Raw genomic sequence first — 17,328 nt, 5'->3', positions numbered from 1 at the left:
ATCGCACGCTTTGCATTCTGTTTTTCTGTTGATGGTGTGTTAAAAACTTTTCCAGGAAAAGCTCTTAGAGAAAGTGCTGTTCCAAAAATATTTCGCTGTGCCTAGGTACACGCTAACGTGTACGCAAATAAAAAAGGTAGGTACACGCTTAAACGTCATCAAGTCAATGACGTCATTATTTAGCGTGTACTATGACTGGGTTTTTTGGTACACGCTAATTTGAGCCGCTTGCATGCTGTGGTATTAAGTATGTATCTGTAAGTATCGCGAGTGTCAGAGTGTGGTTAGAATTTGTCTAATCGGGTTATGTTTACACTTTAATATTGATTTGTAAACAGTTTCCTTATTTTTTACTTCTTTAGTGTTTTTTTTTAAATTAACTATATGGAGTGTGGACAATTATTTAGTTCTTTTAATGAGTTTAACAACATTCTAAAACAGTATGAAAAAGATAAGAGACAAAAATTCGTGATTAACGGTAGCAGAAGTAATAAGATAAAATATACGGGGCCATTGATTAGTGTGATAAAGCTCAGTAGATCCGCTATAGTAATAGATAGCAATAAAAGTTAGTATCAAAAATTTTAGCAAACTTTGAGCTTCATATTACAAAATTACTAAAATTAGTTAGAATGTTACAGGGCGTTCGATAATATAACTGGCGGACCAAACTTATGTTTTTTAAATGGAACACCCTATATTTTATTTTATGTTCGAAATCTTCTTAACTCCCATATCACAAAAATATAAAGGTTTATTATGTTATACAGGATATTTACAAAGTTATAACCAATTTTCTATGAAAATCGTAACAAGTTCAACTCCCTGTATAAATAAAAATAAACACCAAATAAACTGGTATAATTAACTTACGTATAAAAATTATTTTAGCAGTATTTTGTATATATCATGTTAACTAATATTTATTTTGCTTAACCTGAATATATACTTTTATATGCATATTGTTTTATTACAATTAAGTTTGAAACATCTGAATAGTTTTGCTTCCCTTCCCCTTCCCTTAATAAAAATATTTTCTATCAAACAAACAACAAACACTAAAAATATCAAAATAGCGTGTACCAAAATACAAAGTCACCGCGCACGCTTAATAATGACGTCACTGTCTTGATGAAGTTTAATTCGCGTGTACCTAACTTTTTTATTTGCGTACACGTTAGCGTGTACCTAGACACAGCGAAAATATTTCCAGAGGTAGGATTACGAACACTCGATACGAATCGTATCCGCCATGTTTTACCACAGCGCCTTACGGGAAAGCATGGCGGATACGATTCGTATCGAGTGTTCGTAATCCCTATGCTGATTTCCAGGATATTTTTCAGCGAACACAAGTGAAACTTGTCGATTATTTAGATAATCGAAGTAAATCGATTTTGTTCTCGATCGAGCGATGTCATCTGTCATCTCTACTCGAATTCTGATGCCATGCCATCAAATCATAACATTTATTTTATTACAAAAAATTAAGTACCTAATTCTCAAGTACCTTCATTGTACAATTTGTGCGTTTATGATTTTAGGAATTAAATACTAAAAAATGAGTAGTAGGAACCAAGGCTCCAGCGCAAACGGTAATACACCTGAATTGTGTTTAACTTTTAATCGTTTCTTACTTCAAAGCACCAAAAATATGGAAACAAAACACTATTTGCCCAATATATTTTTTCTTAAATTAAAGTACTTTAAATGTATCAGTATTTATTAGGTTCTCACGCAGCGAAGAGAGAAAGGTCTCGGTCTCGATCCCCAAGAAGACATGAGGACAGATTACCAAATAAAAGGGACAGGGACAGTAAAGATGAAAGGAAAGATGAGACCCACAGTTCCAAATCAGCAGATGTATGTATATGTTTTATATAATTTTGTGTCTACGGTTGCTCATATTTTTTCATTGCTATTTTAGATTGGCTGTAAAATCCTGTGATCTAAAGCGCTGGTTTCCTCAAAAGCGGTGCCGACAAAGTGCGACCGTAACACTGCGATGAATGACGTCATAAAAAACTGTACCATGCAAAATAATAGCAGTGGTTTCCAAGGATGCGTTGGAAGCCACCGCTTGCTGAGTTTGCACATTCCATTGCCCCAGTGAAGAACCTTGAATTTTTCACCATAATCTGACGTAATTCATCTCAGTGCTACAGTCGCAGTTTGTCGGTGCCGCTTTCGAGGAAACCAGCGCTTAAGATATGTATATACAGTATACTCTTTCCATCACCAATAGGAGGTTTCACTTATAATGAGGTACATCAGGTGTCCCATTCTTATTGAACTTAACACCTCTATAAGGAAAGTTAGACAGAACATGTTTCTTTACCTGTTTTCGGTATGGTGATGGCTCTAATAAATACCCCAGCTGCCTGTATACAGAAATTTCCTTGTTGAGTGTGCTTATCTAGGCCTGTCAACTTCTTTCTGTTTATCCACTGACTCTTTTTCAAAAGTGTCATTCAAACAATACAGTTGAGTCCGCGAGTCTTTACCCGTGTGTCATCATTTAAAGCATACGAAATAAGTCGGAAATCTATTTCACGCAACAACAACTGACATAAAGTGGCTACTGTTCTGATTACGGGTTTTATTATAAAATTTGACGTTATCAAATATATAGAATGTCAAATGTAAGTTTTGCTTCAAAATTTTTGTTCAGAATTACAGGTACATTGGAAGTAGCTTGATAAATTCTTTTATTATTATTGATTAATAAATAAATTAACAATTTATAAAAAAATTCCATAACATATTTTATTTTTGTTATTTTATTCACTTTGACGGAAATTTAAACACAATCATTTCTTTACTGTGTGAATGACGTTAGCTTTGTATGTTTTAAATATTAATTGCCAAAATATAATTATTTACCTTAAAATTTCAAAGCCCAATATAAAATTAGTTGTGAAAACAACTATGTATGTGTAATATAAAGAAACTTCAAAATGCAAAAATTTGACAAAAACCGCAAAAAATTCAACTGACTGACAGCCACAAAAGTAAACAAAGCAGAAACGTCAAACAAATTGTGCATAAAATATGAAAACATACGGAATCATCTTTTTTGTACCTATCTCTTTTCAATGCACTGAGTCTAGATGGTTTATAAAAATAACATGTGTTTTTACTTAATAACAAACGGCAGCTGGTTTATCATGAGTTTCATGCGTGGAAGAGAATGATGCTAGATAAAAAGTATGTGTTTTATCTCGCCAGGTATTAATGACGCATGGGCAAAGACTAGAGGACTCAACTGTATGTAGTATCTTTATGTTGCTCGGAATGGCTTCACTATAGGAAGTCAGTGTTTTAGAAAACTACATATCCATAGGTATGTATAGTCATAGGCTTATAACGAGGTAATTAGTCTGCCATTTCAGTTTTCGTTATAGGGGGAGTCTACTGTACTATAATATCCGTTCATATTTTTCTAAGAATTTCTAGTTCATTTTCCATGAGCTTATAATTTTTAGGATTTGTTTAGATAATCTTAAATTTGCTTCTTTAAACACTAATACAATATAATAATTTTTAATGATTTTTTCTTGTATTTACTTTCTTCCTCTTCCTCTTTATAAGCAAATCTGCATGTTCATTGTCAACACATCTTTTGTGTGGTTAGCCAATACTTCTACTGGATTGGTGATTTATCTCTTGTTATTTTGACCACTCCTTCATTTCTGCTTATGTGGTTATTTCTTTCTATTTGCCTATTTAGTGTCCATAGTCTATTTGCTTATTGTATGTTTGTATGTTACATTTTCTTTTGTCTTCACTCCTCTTTCAGTCTCAGCGTATTTCCTGTACTTAATTCTTCTCAGGACTCTCATCTCTATCCTGTTTTCAGTAGTCTTTGTGTTGTGGCTGTATCAGGTCTCGTTTCTGATGCATATGTGCTTATTGGTCTTATACTGGCTTTATAAATTTTTGAATTCATCTCAGTGTTAATATGTCAGTTTTGCCGCATAGTGTTATTATGCATCCTGCCACTATTTGCTTTTTGTACTTGATTTCTCACTTTTTTATCCAGGCCTCCATAGCTGGACAGTGTAATTCCAAGTTATTTTATTTCCATTACTTGTTCAAGACTGATGCCATCAACTTCTATTTTACATTTTATTGGTTCTTTGCTGATTACTATTGCTTTAGTTTTCTGAGATGGGATTGTTAGGTATATTAAATTCTTTTGATCTTATGTTAAATCTATGGAATAATCTTTGCAGACTATCCGCATCTTGGGCTTTAAATATTGCATCATCTGTGTAACAGAGTATTTTTAATTTTGTTTCCAATTCTGTACCCTCTTCCTTTGTTGATGCTTTTGATGATTTCATCCATAATTAAATTGAAGAGCTCATGACTCTTATGCTGCCTATGGCTCTAGGTTCTATAAGCTGTCCATTTATTCTGACTTCCATTTTGTTGTTTTGGTAGATATTTTCAATAGTTTTTATATTTAGGGAAACTGCGCTATTATACTGAAGATGGATTACATCTTTGAGTCTTATTCTGTCAGATACTTTCTTTAAGTCAATCAGATATAGAAATGCTGGTCTATTATACTCTAACGATTTATCAGTAATTTGATTTATGATGAATATTGCATCAGTACATGATCTTCCAGTACAAAAACCCCATTGTTAACCTGCTAAACTTATCCTCTGATTCACTAGTTTTTGTAAAATATTAGTTGTAACTTTTAGGGTAGTGTTTAACAGGTTTATAAGGTTTGTTCAACAGTAAATGGTTAAATATAATTACTGCGGTCGTAAACATTATTAAATTTATCTGACCTGGCCCATTGTTAAGACCCACCCGGAGCGATAAGCAACCGAGGTAGACAGAGTTGGTCTTTTGACAATTACACTAATTACGACTACAAAAACGAAAAAAAATTGATGTAAAATATTTTGTTTTGCCTTATATACCTGAATAGAAATTAATGTTTTCAAATGAGTTTTAAAATAAATTAAATGTATTTTAATTGCTAAGATTATAGAAAAACAAACATTCAAACATTAATAATAATTTGTGGTTCTGAAAAGAACCGTTTTTTTAATAGTAACATTTGTAGATTTGATGAAAGTATCACTCCACACATAGTTCCGTTTCGCTATCGCTATCCTCATCTAAATTAATTATGATCGGTCCAATTATATTATGATGTACACGAACATATGAATTTTCTTTACCTATTACGTGTCGGACTGAATTTCTCCAACTATTTGGAAGAATATCATTGACACATTTTCTTATTAACTCTACAACAGTACTACTTAACGTTGGAGAAATATTTTGTGACCTCACGTTAGACTTCAATTCGTGCCACATATGTTCTATGGGATTAAACATACAATAATAGGGTGGAAGCCGCAGCACTGTATGTCCCATTTCCTCTGCCATTTTCTAATCACAAACATATACTTTTTTTATAGAAAATGCCTTTAAAACTTCTAAAAGCTCTTGTTTGGTATAACATTCTTCAAAATACATATCATTAGTCTCCATGTAATTTTGAATTTCCAATTTAGTGTTATTCGAGTTTGGAGCCTTACTTAGTTGGCGACTGTGATAGCTTGCATTGTCCATTACTATCACGCTATTCTGAGGAATGTTTGGCATAAGATTATTTTTGAACCATTCTTCAAAAAGTTCTGCCGTTGTATCTTCATGGTAGTCGACGCAGGAGTCTTTAATGTTCTTTGCAGAAAGCCACAGGGCATTTGGAACCCAACCATTTTCTGATCCAGCGTGTAAAATCGTTATTCTTTTCCCTTTATTTGACGGAGCTTTTGTCTTACATTTACCGGACGGATCGGCAAATCCTTTAGGTCGCGTTGAATGTGTGTCAAACCATGTCTCGTCGAGGTAAATTATCGGACGATTTTCAGAACGGAATTTTCTTATCGAAGTTATATACTCATAACGCCATTTTTGTAATCTATGAGATTCCATAATTACATACTTGTCTTTTGTCAATTATACGATATCGAAAGCCCATACTTTTCAAAATTGTCCATAAGCTAGTGAGGCTATAGCTTATTTGGGTTTCGTCAACATTGAGCCGTTGCTTCAGAGCTCCTAATGTAGGTATGCGTTGCTCTTCGTACATGGTATAGACTTTTCGACGTATCAAGTCCTTATCGGCTTCGTCCATACATTTGGTGGAACTGAAATCTTTACGTTTTTTTCTTGTTTCTATGGGGTTTGATGTAATTCTTTTTACTGTGGTCAGAGGTATTTTCGTCAAATCGCATATTTCACTCGTAGCGGAAGTTGTGTCAAGTCCTCTTTTAAGTAAGGTACTGTATATAGTTTTTACAATTTGCTTTGCATCTACAGATAAATGTTTCTTCTTTACCGGAACACTAGAAGAAGATTACTGTCCCACGGACGCCATAATGATAGAAAACGTAATGAATAAAATGAGTAATACTACTTAACACTTCCCGTGATACATAAAGACTAACAAATTTTATCAAGAAATCGTATTTTAATACTGGTTGGTTTTCAGTTCCATAAACTTATTATATAAATACCTGAAAACCACTTAAAAGGTGATTAAATAGCAACCCCGTCGCGCACTACAATCGAATTCGAAAAACCCTTTTAGCGGTACAGTTTCGTCAATATAAGCCTAATCTGTATTAATGAAATTATAATGAGTTTGGATTGTACGCAATTAAATCAACATTAAGAAATGAAGATTGACAAATTTTACCAGAAAACATATTTAAATTTTACCTGAAACCGGGCCTTTTATACTATTATCGGCTAATCCAGGATGTTTATAGTGGTAACTAATTGATCTTAACCATTTACTGTTTAACATACCACTGTAGTTTTCTGGCTGTTTTTTATCTCCTTTTTTGAATAGTAGAATTAGTTCACTTGTTCTTTATATTCCGGGATTTTACAGTGCTTTATAATTTTGCTAATTAATGTTGTAATTGTTCTATCATTGCAGCTTCACAATATTTCAGTAGTTTGTTTGGTATTATGTCTTTACCTGCACCTTTTCTGTTCTTCAGCTTTTCAAGTGTTTTTTTAAACATCCTTATATTAACTTCTTTATTTGTGGTAATTTCTGATCTTTCCGGTTCTAGCTTTCAACTTTTATCTTTACAGTATATTCTGGTGTTTTGGTATCACATTTATATGTGTGTTCATTCTGATTTTGCACAACATCAATTATTATTGGTTTCTATTTTTGCTGGTGTTAGTGCTTTTACATCCAAGATTTGAGAGGGTTGTAACGTTGTAAGTCTCTATTTGACAGAATATAATCTATCATAGATCTTTGTCATCTAGTGTTTTCAAAAGTGTTTTTGAATTGTGTGTGGGGGAAAATGTATTATTAATGCATATGATTTATGCTGCAGAGGTCCATCAGAAGGTATCCATTTTCATTTATGATATTTTCATTATATCACTGTTTTATTTCTGGAACACAGGCATTTATTTCATTGCTAACACAGGCATTAAAATCACCCATAATGATTATAATATATTCGTCATTTATGGTCTCGTTTATTACAGTCTGAAGGTGTTTATAGAAGTTTTCTCTTGTGGTGGTCTCTCTGTTATTCTTGGGTGCGTAGATCACTATCACATTCAGAGGTTTGACATCAAGTTTGACTTTTACACTTCTTGAATTATAATTCTTGAATTACACTTCTTGAATTATAATCCTGTTGAAAATGATATTTAACCTTTTCTTTCAACCAGTTGGGTGTTTTTTTGATGAAGTGTCTTCAGGATTTGGACAGAGTTGTTACTCTGAAAAAAAAAGGCTACTAATTTTAGATACATTAAACTAAACACTCATTCCCATCATGAAAGTCTATGCTTTCGTTAATTTCTTTTTATATTCTGTTTTTGCTTACTATTTTCTATCTGATTATTCTAGCTTATTTTAAGTTATAAATACTCTTTCTTTTCTGTAGAATGTAGGCTTAGGAGCTAAAAATAGATTAAAAAGTATAAGCATACAGATGAAACTAGGTGATAAGAAAGCTCCACTTCCTAAACCAAAAATGACAGTTGCCAATGTTTTCAACCAAGATAGCGACAGTGAACCTGAAGAAATGCCCGCCATTGCTAGAATGCGGATGAAGAACATAGGAAGGTAAGAGCATGTTGTATTATGGTTTGCTTTATTTTTAGTTTTAAGGGTGTACAACGTTATAAGTTATAAGGGTATAATATAAGTTCAATCGGTTTTAAATGCATTCATTTTTTTCAAATCCTGAGAAAACTAATAAATATTTTTGAAAAATTTAAACGCAGAATGAAAGATTACATTATTACCGAGAGCTGAAAGTCCCTTAGAATAACCATAAAGTTTCTTTTGGATGAGATATTTAAAATTAAAAATCACACTAATTTTCTTTTTTTCACCCCTGTAACTTATTAAAATAAACATAGAAGTTTTCAGGGACTTTGGGCTCTCAGTAATAATGTCGTCTATAATCCTGCGTTTAAAATTTTCAAAAATACTTATGAGTTTTCTCAGGATTGGCGCGAAGTTTTGAGCCTATGCTCTTAAATATTTGAACAGGCATGTCAAGAAAAGAAAGCAAAACTTCTAGTGCCATAACCTGTGATATCGCAGGTTAGTACTGCCTAATCCTCGAATTTTGAATATTAGTCTGGGCTGATTATCAGAGAATAGGCCATTTTTGGGAAAAGTTATTTACCAGCAATTTTATTGCTGGAATCGAAGCTTATGATTATATATAATAATAATATAGGTATGCAAAGTCCGCAGATAGTGTGCTACTTTTTTTATTAACAAAATGGCGCATACAAAACGTGTTTTTTCAATTTTTGCTCCATAACTCAGAACATTTTAACTTTACACCAAAAACACCCTAACAAAAATTCACCGAAATTAAATTCTGCATAAAGAAATGTTTTTCTCGATCTCCTCCGACGAAAATTCCTCGGAAAATGCGGGTTTTCCCAACAAAATCTTTAAATTTCAAATAAAGTTTTAGGCAAGTAATTATCTACCAATAATTAAATAACTCGGTGACATAAAAGCTTTCTTGGTTTAGATTATAGTTCTAGAAGCTGGTGAAAATTAAACGAATATTTTAGCAACAATTCAATTGTTAATTAATAATTTACGGTCGCAATAATATCCAAAATAATTATGATACACTGATCAAACTTTGAAATCTTATAAAGATGAGATGCCTATTTAATATTTTGTCGACAAAATCTAAATTTTTAATTTTTTTGAATAATCTTTAAATGTTAATAAAAAATAGTTATAAACAAATTAACGTTTCTCAGAAAGTTTTTATTATATTCTAATTTAAAAAATAGGTAAAATGCGTATTTCAAAGATCTTGAAAATGAATGCTTTAAAACTTTTTTGCAACCATTTGCAAAAAAGTTATGAAACAGCAATTATTACGTTGTTTATAATTTTTTTAAATTCTTTCAAAGCGTAAAAGTGAGTTTAAAGTACAAGCTAATTACTTACAAAAAATATCGATTATTAGTTTAATGGTTATATTTTAATTAAAGATTATAAATATTTTTTTTTGCAATTTACAGGCGCGAAAGTAGACTAATACAGTACCGTAGCTAAATTTTCACTCGAAGCGACGACCGCCGCGCGACTTATAGTAGTATTTGTATGCTGCGTGTCAATCGCTTCGATTGAACATTTTAGCTTCGGCTCTGTATCAAGCCTACTTTCGCGCTAAAAATTACAAAAAAAAAATTTTTAATCTTTGATTAAAATATAACCATTGAACTAATGTTTGATATTTTTTGAGAATAATTAGTTTGTACTATAAACTCACTTTTAAGCTTTGAAACAATTAAAACAAATTATAAACAACGGAGAATCGTATGTTTACTTTGCTGTTTCATAACTTTTTTGCAAATGCTTGGAAATTTTTTTTAAAGCATTCATTTTCAAGACCATTGAAATACGCATTTTAAGTATTTTTTAAAATTATAATATAATAAACAATTTCTGAGAAATGTTAATTTTTTTATAACTATTTTTTTAAACATTTAGAGATTATGCAAAAAAATGAAAAATTTATATTTTGTCTACAAAATATTAAATAGGCATCACATATTTATAATCTTTCTAAGTTTGATCAGTGTCTCATGATTATTTTGGTTGTTATTGCGACTGTAAATTGTTAATTAACAATTGAATTGTTGCTAAAATATTCGTTTAATTTTCACCGACTTCTGCAGTTATAATCTATACCAAGAAAGCTTTTATTTCACCAAGTTATTTATAAATAATTAATTATCAATAAGTAATTATTGATAATAATTACTTGCCCAAAAGATTTATTTGAAAATTTGAGATTTTGTTGGGAAAGCCCACATTTTCCGAGGAAAATTTTCGTCGGAGCAAATCGGGAAAAACATGCCTCTATGTAGAATTAAATTGGGGTGAATTTTTATCTGAGTGTTTTTGGCGTAAAGTTAAAATCTTCAGAGTCATAGACCAATAATTGAAAAAAACACGATTTGGGGGCTCCTTTCTTGTTAATAAAAAAAGTAGCACACTGTTTGCGGACTTTGCATACCTATATTATTAATATATAGGATCATAATATTCGATTCCAGCAATAAAATTGCTGGTAAATAACCTTTCTTTGTACTTTACTTATTAGACCAGCGTATTATAACTATTTTTTTTCAAAATTTAAAGATTATGCAAAAAACGAAAAAATTTATATTTTGTCGATAAAATATTAAATAAGCATCTCATCTTTATAATCTTTATAAGTTTGATCAATGTATCATGATTATTTTGGTTATTATTGCGATCGTAAATTGTTAATTAACAATTAAATTGTTGCTAAAATATTCGTTTAATTTTCACCGGCTTCTGGAATTACAATCTATACCAAGAAAGCTTTGATGTCACTAAGTTATTTAATTATTGATTAATAATTACTTACCTAAAACTTTATTTGAAAATTAGAGATTTTGTTGGGAAAACCCGCATTTTCCGAGGAAAATTTTCGTCGGAAGTAAATCAGGAAAAACACGTATCTATGCAGAATTTAATTACGGTGAATTTTTATTTAAGTGTTTTTGGTGTAAAGTTAAAGTCTTTGGAGTTATAGAGCAAAAATTGAAAAAAAACACGATTTTCGGGCGCCATTTTGTTTATAAAAAAAGTAGCACACTATCTGCGGACTTTCCATATCTATATTATTAATATATAGGATCTTATAATTTGATTCCAGCAATAAAATTGCTGGTAAATAACTTTTCCATGAATTCTAATTAGCCCAGAGTATATGGGTGCCTTAGCAATAGCACCTTATCATATTTTAAGGGTGAATTTCAGGGTAAAGCAATGTAAATAACTAAAAATAAATACTAGCATTAGATAGCTACACACATAATCAACACAAGTGCAGAATTTGGTTCACTTAGATAAGGAAGTTGCAGAGAAAAAAAAAATGAAGAGTTCACAAACATCTTGTTTTTGCTCTACTGAAAAGTTTGTGATTTCAGGATTATGGCACTAATGAAGTCGGGGTGTGATGTGTAAATCATGCCCCCTTTATTCTTCCTTTTGCAGAGGTATATGATAGAATATATTTAAGTGCAGTAATATTCTTTGTAGTCCTTACACACATATCTATACAATCTCAGCAAGATCCTGACATATGTACAAACCAGAGACCAAACACTCACAGTTATCTCTAAAACATACATTGATTATGAATATTAGAAACACACAAATTGATTAATTATTTATATTTTTTTTAGGGACACACCAACGTCATCTGGTCCCAATTCTTTCGGCAAAACAAAACATGGTTTTTCTGATGCTAAAAAGTTGTTCGAAAAAACTCTAAAAGAAGCGATGGAGAGTGCGAGAGCTGATGATTAATTTATTATAATTTATGAAGTGCAAAAATATTGTTTAAAAAAGTCTCATATTTAAGATAGGTAAAATTTTTAATTACAGAATAAAGTCTCCCAACAAAATTTATGAAACCCTTTTCTTTTCCAGTGCTTTGTTTTCACTGGAAATTAAGTTCAACAATGAAAAAGCTTCCTGAGCCTTTATAACCTCATATAATTTTCAGTGTGTTTTTGAATGTTTACTAATTAGGATAATTCAGTTGCAATAAACTTTGTTTGTTTTTCCATATAATTTAGTCTGGATACTTGAGTTTGTATCACTTTTGATCAATCTCTCCTAGGCAGTGCCGGATTAACCATTAGGCAAAGTAGGCGGTTGCCTAGGGGCCTCGGCCCCAAAGGGGGCCTCGCAGAGCCAAAACGAAAAAATAATAATTAGAATTAAAGAAAAACTAAAAAATAAATCATATTATGTTAAGAAATTCAAATATCACGCAATACCATAAAAGTACGTATCAATACGTATCAAACTACATTACGCTGCATACTTTTGTTCACATAGAAAGCCTATGTTGTGAGAATAAGTCGCTAATGTAGAAGCCGTTTGGTAGAAGAAACAGTGCCTGCTAGTCTGCAGGGTTTCCCACCCTACCCTCTCCTCCACTACCTATGCGTTTCGCTCTAGTTTCTCGCGAAAATTATCATTTACCGTCTTATTTCCTCTTAGTTTGGTTTTGTTCTTTGGAAGAGAATGACTGTTTTCGTGTAGTTAGGTGCAGTAGTTGATCAAATAGTAAGTTACCCAGCATTGGGAAGCTATGATCAAATGTTTAAATTAAACTCCACTAAGCGATCTCATTCGCCACGATCTAGTCCTTAAAAGAGCAAGCAGCACTAGATGGAGTGCAAGTGCTAATGCAACAATAGCTTTGTCTAAAGGTTACAACGCCTTCAAAACTGCTGTTCATACTCTTGCTGATGACACTAATCAGAAAGATGAAACAGTTCGGAAGGCTAAGTGTTTGTAAAAATAAATGTCAAAAAGAGAAACATTCATGTTGAATGAGTTTTGAGCAACAAATTTTAGAACGCATCAACGCTGTCAGTAAATCATTACAAACAGAGAGAAGAGATTGGACTTCAAACTTCAGTTCAGTTTCGAAATTCACTTTTGGAGTTCTGAAAATCCCAAAGAGATCACTTTTGCTTACTACGAGCAGACGGCCTGTGATCTACAATATTCCAACGAGAATAAACGAAATCCAGCAAGAAAACTATATTTTGATGATGCTAATTCCAGTGAAGTTTTTCTAGAGGATGGAGAAAAGTTAAAGGTTGAGACGTATCTACCAATTTTGGATAAGCTAATTACTGAGCTGAGTTGTCGGTTGACAGCGTACGAGTCAGTGAACTCCAATCCGCAATCTGTTTAATTTTCTCTATGTGCTCTGAAACGCCTCTGCATGTTGAGGGTTCTGCAAAATCTGCTTCTTTATATAGATTTGAGAGTGGCATTGGTTTCATGCACCCCGTTACTATCCTGCTTGTCCCATTTAGAGCAGTGTCAACTTGTTTGGCGTGGGCAGATCTTCCTAAAACGGGTCACGCATATTCAGCAGTTGAGAAACATAATGCCTGTGCCGTTGTTCTTAAGACGCCAGGACATGCACCCCCTTTTCATCCCGTTAGCTTTCTGAGTATGCTCTTCCTAGTTGTTACTTTCAATTTCGTTTTTATGCAATGTTGTCTGTAGGTGAGGGACCGGTCCAGAGTTACTCCAAGATATATAGGTTGGTCTGTGAGTTCTAGTGTATTACCATTCCACGCAATTTGGAGTTTTCGCTTGGCTTCCTTTGCGCGAAGGTGGAAGGCGCAGACTTGGGTCTTAGAAGGATTGGGTCTCAGGGAATTATGCAGATAGTACTCTGTCATTGTTTTCAAGGCAGTTTCGAGCTTCTTCTCCATTTCTTTAAGCACATATTACGAGATCGTCAATATAGAGGAAATGCTTGGTTTCAGTCGGCGTAGGTTGGTCGTTTGTGTATATAGTGAAGAGCATTGGTGCTAAAACACTTCCCTGTGGGAGGCCGTTCTTTTGAACTCTCTTTGCCCTCCAGCATAACGAAAAAACGTCTGTTTTGCAGTAAGGAATATACGACCTCATATATGTTGCTATTGGTTGTAAGATAGTTTTATATACATACCATGAACTTTACTTCCCTATGGCTGGTTTTGTTTCCCAATATTGTATCTTTTTCTACATCACAAGCGAAACAAGAGCTATAGTCAGGACATAAAGTTTTTTCAATTTCCTTTTGCCGAAATGTAAAATTCAAGAGAAATATTTTCTTGACGGTTTTCTGATTATGTAGTGTTTGTGTAATATTTTAATTTTATCGATTCACTTATGATAACTAAAATGTCATACATTTTATACTAGATAACTATAAAATGGTATTGTCAGCATTTTGAGGTTCAGTCCTGGGACGATTTTATTAGAGGATCATTATTGTCATTTCTGTCTGTCATTTTACATTACGTGGCTCAGATGTTTGCGTTTTTGAAGTTTTTGAAACACTCCTTTGTCTTTATTTGTCTTCTTAATTGGATATTTGATTCTTTTAGGAAATCCTACATATTTTTCTTTTTTAAAAGTCTAAGATATAAGAAACTGTACATCTATTAAGTGATACATCTAAGCATTGGCTACTTGACTGATTCATTACTCTCCCCCAATACCAAATAACGGATAGAAGTTTTGGTATTTTAGCGTTTGGGTTTTAGATGCTGTAATTTTTTTACTAGCTTTAGAAACTAATTGTTGGTAAAACGTGTATTACTTATAGTCCACAGTACATCGTCCTTTTTGGAAGATGATCATAAAAGTCTTAAAAATGGTCTTAACTGCTTCGTTTGAGCGAGTCTACCCTTTTCTCAAACATTTCAGAGTGCATGTTGGACGCATTTCCGCGTCCCGTGTCATTAACATATTTAGGTTGTCGGACTAAAGAAGCGAGGCTGTAAATTTGTCGGACAAGAGATCGACAATCTTTATTAATTAAATATAAGTACTTTAAATTGAAAATTAAGAGTTCTGTGATGTCACCCGCAAGATGTCACTCTAGCGCGGTAGTTTTGTTATTACAAAATTCTTAATTTTCAATTTAATGTACTTATATTTACTTAATAAAGATTGTCGATCTCTTGTCCGACAAATTTACAGCCGCGTTTCGTTATTAGGACAACGTAAATATGTTAATGACACGGGACGCGGAAACGCGTCCAACCTGCACTCTAAAATTTTTCTGAAAGTGGTAGACTCGTTTAAACGAAGCAGTTAAGACCATTTTTAAGACTTTTGCAATCATCTTCCAAAAAGGACGAGGTACTGTGGACTATTAACTGTATTTTGTAGAATGGTTGCATGTACCTGCAAGCTAAAATTGATGTTGTTATTATAATTTATTTTAGTTTACGTTGTTGTTGAGATTTTTGAAATTACAACAATAGTATTGACATAATTTGAAGTCGGTTGTAACATAGAGATAATTTTAAGAAATATTTTTGCACTGTTAGTCTTTTTTAGTCAATTCAAAACGAAATTTTGTTGTAAAATCTTTTAAGTTATGTTCATGAATTCTTGTAAAAATCGCGTCACAATAGCACTATGGTTAGTTTTATAAGATACTAACTTTATTTAATTATTGTTGAGTGTATGTATCCATTACATACATATTAATAGATTAATTGACATGTTGTATATTACAACTACTATTAAACAAACATTAAAAAACATGTAGTTGGTATTTTTAGCATTAACCTACTTTAACACGTTCACTGCCGTCATGCATTAATTGGTCGCTTGTGTGTTGCAAGTTACACATACGATAACTTGATGTTCTAACTCTAACTAGACAATATTCCACCATTTTATTTCAGTGGTATTTAAATCGTCGTTGGTCTGAAAGAAGTCGCCGATGTTACATTAGATCGACGAGAATATTATAGTGATCGTCGTTTTTTTATACTTAAAATTTACTCAGATCATGCACGGATGCAGTTTTTGTAATAAGACAAATAAAAAAAGTCGCTGGAATACAACAAACCAGCATATTATATGTGCCCGAGAGATTTGAAGAAAGCGTTTGATAGAGTGAGAATTCGGGACGCGATACACTTATTATACGAAAAGGGATATTATACATTTATTATACTGGATGTGGTAAAAACCATTGAGAATATATTATAAAGATAACATAGCGATATCGTAAGATGTAAAGGAAAACTATTGCAACCGATCAAGTATGAAACTGGCATTAGACAAGGAGATTCGCTGAGCCCATTAATATTTAATCTAATAATTAATGAAATCATAAAGATAAAAAATAAGAGGATATAGAATGGGAGAAAAGGAAAAAGATAATATGCTATGCCAACGACGCCATAATAACAGCCGAAAATGAAGGTGACGTACAAAGATTAAATTAAAGAATCCGAAGACACCAAGACATGTCATTAATCTCTTATTATCATAGTATGTACGATTTTCACTGGAAATACGTGCATTAATTTCGCTACTTACGGAATTCCTTTGATTGATTTCTGTGCCCAGATACGTGAAGGCATCCACACATTCAATAGTATAGTTGTCTATTGCTATATTATTTTCATTCTCAGGTGTTCTCTTGATGCTCATGAAGTTTTTGTCTCGTTTATTTTAAGCCTCCTTTTTTGTGCCTCAGGATCAATTTACTTAATTCAGGGAAGGGTTGTTAGCCCTTCGCTCAACCCCCTATTCATCGGAGGACCAAGGCTCCCTTCTTCGTCAGCCCTGACTCCACCTTCCACTGGGGTTGGTTACCCAATCTCCAGTGGGATCGCTCAGGTTATCGGTGTGTACCAAGTTGGAGGTGAAGATAGGAATTGAGTAGGAGAGGCTGAGTGATGCTAACAGGATAGGGCATCATGTATTGCGCTTCACTACCCTTTTACACACCAAAAAAATTATGCCTTTGCAATCCCAAAATACAGCGGCCATGATCCGGTATGTAGTAGTAAATCCAGGTTTCATATATCAGACTCAATTATTATATTAACATCAAAATAGCAAATTTATTATTATAATTTATTTTACATACTAGAAAATTGCAAAGTGAATTATAAAATATACTATTTTGTACTCATAATAAAAAATTAGAAATGAAAGACAACAAAAAGCACATATATAAGTATAAGTGTGAATAAATGAAAAATGATAATAAAGTAGGTACAGTCGGAAAAATGAAAGAATACCCATGAATGATCACATCAATCACTTACTTTGTATTTGCTGTCTTTTTCTATAAATAACAAACTTTTGTTATAGAAAATGACAGCAAATGCAAAACAAGTGATTAATGTGATCGCTCATGGGTATAGGGCTTTTCATTCACAGTCATTTGTTTCGAG

General features: G+C 32.6%; 1 protein-coding gene across 1 annotated transcript; it reads left to right on the top strand.

Annotated features, from left to right (window-relative positions):
- The first annotated feature begins 1,426 nt into the window (after window positions 1-1,426).
- On the top strand, window positions 1,427-15,675 carry LOC114340715 (PEST proteolytic signal-containing nuclear protein). Its single transcript, XM_028291485.2, has 4 exons — window positions 1,427-1,595; window positions 1,730-1,863; window positions 7,959-8,140; window positions 11,782-15,675. The coding sequence occupies exons 1-4, from the start codon at window positions 1,562-1,564 to the stop codon at window positions 11,903-11,905; spliced, it is 474 nt and encodes a 157-aa protein (XP_028147286.1). The 5' UTR covers window positions 1,427-1,561; the 3' UTR covers window positions 11,906-15,675.
- The last annotated feature ends 1,653 nt before the right edge of the window (window positions 15,676-17,328 follow it).

The sequence above is a fragment of the Diabrotica virgifera genome, chromosome 8 (assembly GCF_917563875.1).
Source record: "Diabrotica virgifera virgifera chromosome 8, PGI_DIABVI_V3a".
Taxonomy (NCBI): Eukaryota; Metazoa; Arthropoda; class Insecta; order Coleoptera; family Chrysomelidae; genus Diabrotica; species Diabrotica virgifera.
This window is presented reverse-complemented; position numbering and strand designations above follow the sequence as displayed.

Bases quoted from the DNA above. Each gene is read 5' to 3' on its own strand.
- LOC114340715 (XM_028291485.2), top strand. From the start codon at position 1,562: ATGAGTAGTAGGAACCAAGGCTCCAGCGCAAACG. The intron at 1,596-1,729 runs GTAATACACCTG...AGTATTTATTAG, and splicing joins CCAAGGCTCCAGCGCAAACG to GTTCTCACGCAGCGAAGAGA. The intron at 8,141-11,781 runs GTAAGAGCATGT...TATTTTTTTTAG, and splicing joins CGGATGAAGAACATAGGAAG to GGACACACCAACGTCATCTG.